This window comes from Orycteropus afer, unplaced genomic scaffold (genome assembly GCF_000298275.1).
Source record: "Orycteropus afer afer isolate SDZICR_OR568_19922 unplaced genomic scaffold, OryAfe1.0 scaffold00113, whole genome shotgun sequence".
Taxonomy (NCBI): Eukaryota; Metazoa; Chordata; class Mammalia; order Tubulidentata; family Orycteropodidae; genus Orycteropus; species Orycteropus afer.
In genome coordinates, this window is record NW_006921700.1 from 3,058,964 (window position 1) to 3,064,963 (window position 6,000).

At 44.8% G+C, this 6,000-nt stretch overlaps 1 protein-coding gene across 1 annotated transcript in view; it reads right to left on the reverse strand.

Annotated features, from left to right (window-relative positions):
• LIPG (lipase G, endothelial type) overlaps positions 1-6,000 on the reverse strand; it is a 31,144-nt gene that overhangs the window by 22,030 nt on the left and 3,114 nt on the right. The window contains exons 2-4 of the mRNA XM_007943821.1: positions 5,348-5,529; positions 3,511-3,690; positions 1,897-2,008 (exon numbers count right to left, since the gene is read on the reverse strand). Coding sequence (XP_007942012.1) covers positions 1,897-2,008; positions 3,511-3,690; positions 5,348-5,529 — 474 coding nt within the window. The remainder of the gene's footprint in view (positions 1-1,896; positions 2,009-3,510; positions 3,691-5,347; positions 5,530-6,000) is intronic.

The window sequence follows — 6,000 nt, forward strand, 5'->3', positions numbered from 1 at the left end:
AATGTTACCAAACCACACGGCAGGCCATTCATTCAAGTCTATTGAAAGTCCAAAGGTAAGCAGAGCATGGCAGGCTGCTGAACAACGACTCAGCTACATGCAAGGTTCAAGCATGCCATAAGCTAGAGACCATTCCCAAAGCTGTTTCTTATATACAGGAAGCAGACCACATATCCAAAGGCAGCTACTCAGCTGCTCACAGTAGATTCCACCATGGAGCTGATTACCAGTCTCATCACAGGGAATACTACATCCAGCTGCCCAGCCACTCAACCAGGCCTAGCCAAGTTGACACACAAACTTAACCACCACACTTTCCACAGCCCTTAAATGATTTAATACAAACTCTTCATGAAGGAGCCCTGGTGGCACAGTGGTTAAGTGCTCAGCTGAGGACCAAAAAGTCTGTGGTTGGGACACATCAGCCTGCTCTAATGGAGAAAGATGTGGCAGTCTTCTCCCATAAAGATTACAGCCTTGGAAACCCTAAGGGCTGTTCTACTCTATTCTATAAGGTTGCTGTAAGTTGGAATCAACATGATGGTGATGGGTTTTTTTTTTGTTTGTTTTGAAAAGGTTCATGATAGAAAACTCAATTTTCTATTGACCACATGGATACCAATATCAGAAAGACCTCTTTAATGGCCAAGTTTAATCACCCATTCTAAACAGGTAATTATTACCACTAAACATGCCACCTAAACATAGGAAAGAAGTAGCGGGTAGATAAAATAGAAATCAGAGTTAGAATCCAAATGAGAATCCACCACTCATTCTTTTTCCATGAGGCCTTGCAGCATCATGGGCTGAGACTTGAAGTGAACTCCCAGAAGCATGGAGACCAAGATTCCACCCTAGTTTTGGTCCTTGGTTATTAGCTGTGTCTCAAGTTCCTCACCTATAAAATGAGGGAATTGGACTAGATCAGTGTTTTTCAAAATGTGTCCCCTGAAAATTCAAAATCATAAAACAGCCAGGCTTATAGGTCTGATAGAGACTGATGAAACCTCCAGGACTATGTCCCCTAGTCAGCCTTCCAGCCTAGAATTGAAACCATGGCCTCCAGCCAAACAGTAGGCAGGCCTACAAAGTGAACAGTTATACCAGGTAGGTTCATTCCTTAGAACAATCAACCATAGGAGACCAGAAGGGCAGTATTTGCACAGGGAGACAGCTCATAGGGCAAGAATCATAGGAAAGGAGGACACAGGGAAAAGAGAGGAAGTGGAAAGAGAGCTATTACATTGTGGGGACTGCAATCAACATCATGAAACAAAATGCGTATGAACTGTTGAAAGGAGAACAAATTTTGCCCAAATCACAATTAAAAAAAAAAAAAAAAATGTTCCCTGGTGCTGTGGGAACTCCCTCAGGGAAGGGTAAGGCCCAAATGGCACAGCTACCAAAACCAAAACCAGTTGTCATTGAATGGACTATGACTCATGGTGACCCCATATGCATCAGAGTAGGGCTTTCCACTGCTGATTTTTTGGAAGCTGATCACCAGGCCTTTCTTTCAAGATACCTCTCAGTGGACTCAAACTTTCAGCCTTTCAGTTAGTAGCCAATTGCCTTAACCATTGGCATACCCAAGGACTACGACATGGCTAACACTCCCCTCCACGGGCCCAGATTCAACCAGAACATCCCTTTCCACCTGTTTCATATATTACAGTCTCACACAAGTTCAATTATAAAAAAGGGGGGTTTTGTAACTAAAGAGAATCTTTGAAAGGCTCTGGATTAGATGTTCTCACTGGCCTCTTCCAAAGCTAATAATCTAGGACTGACTGACTTCTGCTAACTCACTTGAGTGCACTCTGGTTCAGAAAAAACAGGCTGTCAGAGAACACTAAGGGAGCTCAGGGACCACCAGTGGCGAGTGAAGGAACTTACCTGTGATTCTGCCCACTGTTCCTTTCACGAAGTTGCCAGCATACCCCGCAACGTGTGCTCCCAGGCTGTAGCCAATCAAGTGAACATTTCCAAGAGAGAAGTCATCCTTTCCCTGCAGGAAGTCACAATAGCAAATGTGGTGAAGACTGCAGGGGTGGGCACACAGGGTCACCAAAAATTGAACAATTCACTGTGACGTAAGAACAGACACAAGAGTTGTTGGCACAGAGATTTCTCAGGGGCACTCTTGACAGAGACATATGAATAGGTGATAGCCAGGTAAGGGAAAGTCAAAAGGACTTGGAGGCACTTCAAATGCCAAGGACCAGGGGCGAGGCATGGATTACTACAGGCTGCATACCTGACCCTTACCCTACATGTGTTCTGTTCTTTCTTGGAGTATCTAAGAGGGGAAGGAGAAGGCCATATGGAGGTCAAAGCCACCAGACTCATTGGAGACTGAAGGACCAGTCACAGTCTGCCACAGTTAGCTCCTTGCTTGCTCTCTTAGGCCCTGACCTCCACCCCAGTCCCTGGAGCTGCCAATATCACCACAAACCTACCTCAGACCCAGGTTGAAGCACTATACCCTGGCAGGACACTTAGCTGGTGGGAAGCAAGGAAATGGGGCTTTGGTCCCATGGCTCAGGGACTAAGTTCTGCAAAACGACTTCAAGAATCCAGGTTGATTGAGAATCCTGACCAGAATGCAGCCAGAAATTCATCAAATTCTATGGATAAAAGGAAGGTCAAGCTGGAATTGTCCAGATAATCGGGTCATTTTGGGAGTGTACACCTGACCCCAGGTAAACCCACTAATGTCAGGTAAATCATTAATCTATAAAAAGGCAATTTAAGACCTGAAGGTCTGTTTTTCCACACTTAATATTTTAAGTGAGTTATGAGGCTGCATCTGCCTTAACCAACCCCTTCTCTCACCTCTCAGAATAATCAATATCTAGCCACTCTTCAGAGGCAAGAGCAGGCTTCAGTAGGTATTTCAGAATGTAAACCAGTGCTGGCTCTTGACCAATCTCAACCAATCGAAGGGCATCAGTTTCTAAAAATCAACAGCACAGTAACAGAAAGGCTCCCTAAAAGTCCCAGCTTTCAAGGACAGGCATAACTCATTTTATTGTGCTTCAGTTTACCATGCTCCACCAGATACTGTAATTTTTACAAATTGAAGGTTTGTGGCAACATTGCATCAAGCAAGTTTATCGATATTATTTTTCCAACAGCATGCGTTCACTTCATGTCTCTGTGTCACATTATGGCAATTCTCACAATATTTCAAACTTTTCCATAATGCTATTACACACTTAATAGACTATAGTATAATATAAACATAACTTATATATGCACAGGGAAACCAAAAAAATGTTGTGATTCATTTTGCTGCAATATTCGCTTTATTATGGTGGTCTGGAACCAAACCTGCAACATCTATGAGGTATGCCTGCATTTCAAGTGATACTTAATTCAGTAAAAAAAATGAATCCCAAAGATTTTGACCAGACTCCTGAAGTTCACTGTAGCAGAGCCTGGCCAGTATTTCTTAAAAAGGTTTGGGTTTGAGTCCTGCTTATGAAAAATTACTCCCTTTGCAGTTACCTGCAACCAGTTGAGCAACGTTGCAATTCTATGGCCCACCACCCTGGTGTTATTGACCGCATCCGTGTAAAGCTGGTGAGCCAGGGGAAGCCAGTCAACCACCACCACATTGGCGTCATTCTCCCTCATCTGAAGGGCTGACACCAGTTTTTGCAGCCAGTTTTCTAACATGCCACTCATCTGCAGAGAGAAAAGGAAAGTGTTTCCTGATTCATCTGGGTTTCAGAAGTCCTAATGCATTTCAGAAATCCTAACGAATATGGAATTCAGTTCCATAGCCCTCTCCCTTGCTAGATTCCAGAAGCTTCACCTTGGCTACTCAGGGACCAAACATCTGCACATGAGTAGGGCCAGCCATAGGCTAAATTGCTACATGAGTGTTTATTTTCCATTGCTCTTTATATTCCCAGTTTTTCTCATCAAAACTTTCATAGTTAGCATTCAATACTCTTGGAGTCACTGTCTGATAGGGCCACTATGAGACATGAGCCCATGCAAATATGTTGGCATAAGGTTAGTCTGAGTCCCTGTCACAGGCAAGTGGCCTAGGCCATCATTCAAAGGCAGCTGGGAGTGTTGTCCTGGAGAATTAGCTTCTCTCTTACAGATCCAGGGAGATGCTTTTTCCTAGGCAAATGCAAAATTAACAAATGACCCCTTCCCACAACCCATCTCTGCCAGCCCCCTTGACCCCAAAGGAGGGAAAATCTGTCCCTAGAATCTCAAATTAGAACTCAGAACACATTTTCCCACAGAAACAAAGTTATAAATTGTGACTAGGTCCAGTTGTAAACTACTCACAAATGCATTATGAGATAAATAGATTTTCTGTGCCTAGCCTGGGAACCCAAAAACCATTTAGAATCTTGTTTCTATGGGAAACTGCTGTTGTACGTTCCAAACAGATTACAAAAGAACTTTCTGGAATGCAACTCATTTGTAAGTCTTGGACAGTTTGTATTTGCATTTTGACAGGGGGCCTTAAAAAGATCCAAATGCATGATTCTAATTGTAGTTTGTGGGATAAGGATGGCTGGACATTCATCTTCCCTTCAATCGCATTAGTAGGTAAGAGTCTACCTCCCCCAGGCACGGCGGCCCCAACAGTTGGTGAGAGACCTAAAGACCCAGGAAGCATGTAACGGATATGAATTTCTCTCATTAAGAGGAGAAATGTCCCCTCCCAATTAGCCCAGCAGAAACCTGCTCAGTTAATAGTGCCATTTTCCTACAGACCATCATTCGATGAATGAATAAATGCCTCGCTGGTCAAAAGCTTCTGAAGCTTAGCATTAAAGCCCTTTTTTGTTGAAGTTTGTCATGGGCCTTTCAATGTGAATTGCTCAGCTAGGGTACATAAAGCGCCTCCATGCCTTTAAATCAGGCCATCTCTATGCAAACAGGAGGGCACCATGCCAACAGAGGCCAGCCATCCAGCCCAGCTGGCTCGTCATCACGTCTCTGAACCAGGCAAGCTGCTCTAGCTCAGCTCCAGTCTTACAGAGGGCTAGCTCCCGCAAGGCTGTGGTTGACCAACGTAATTAAGTGTAATTAGAGGGGCCCTGAAGAGCTGGTGGAGCTGGGCTGCTGCCCTCAGGAGAGCCACTTTCTGAAAGGTGCTGCATGCCAGCATTAAATACCACCCTGCTGGAGCCCAGTGTGCCCCCTCAACACAGTGTTATTTATTACATCCTTCACAGATGCCTGAAATACAAGCAGCCCACAAGAAGGGGAGGGTGAGGGGGGATCTGCAGGCACCACTCTTCTTTTTAATTGAGTAAAACAAAAGAAACCAAATGCTGTGTAAAGCTATAGAGCTCCCTCCCCTGGGGCTCACCGTCCATCCATGGATGATGAAAAAGGTTTTTGCTGTCCTGTTGAAACCACAGTCCTCTAAGAGCTGGTCATGCCCAAGGGAGAGGTAGCATCCTTCATGCTCTGGGTCCTTTGAGGTGCGGAGGTTAAACCTCACGGAGGGCTTGGCGGCAGCCTGTACATCCTTGGATTTGTGGAGCTCATCTGGGGAGAAAGAAAGGAGTGTGGGTGTATCTAGTGGGCCGGGTGATGAGAGATCTTGGTTCGAGTTCTGGTCCAACCTTAAGCAAATTACTTAACACCCTTGGGTTTCAGTTGTTACATCTGCCAAACAAGGATAACATGTTCCATCCTCAACTCCCAGAAGAATTTTAAACAGATTGTAAAAAGGGCATCTCATCTACACTTAAAAGTATCCGTTACTCCCTGTTGTTGTTGTTGTTGTTGTTATGTGCCATCGAGTTGGACCCAACTCATAGCGACCCCTCCTTAGGTTTCCGAGGCGGTATCACTACAGAAGTAGATTGCCCAACCTTCCTTCCAAGGAGTGGCTGGTGGGTTTGAACCGCCAGCCTTCTGGTTAGCAGTCACATGCCTTAGGCATTACGCTGCCAGAGCTCCTCCCATCAAGATAACAGCCAAGAAAACCATATGAAGCAGTTCTGCTCTGTAACA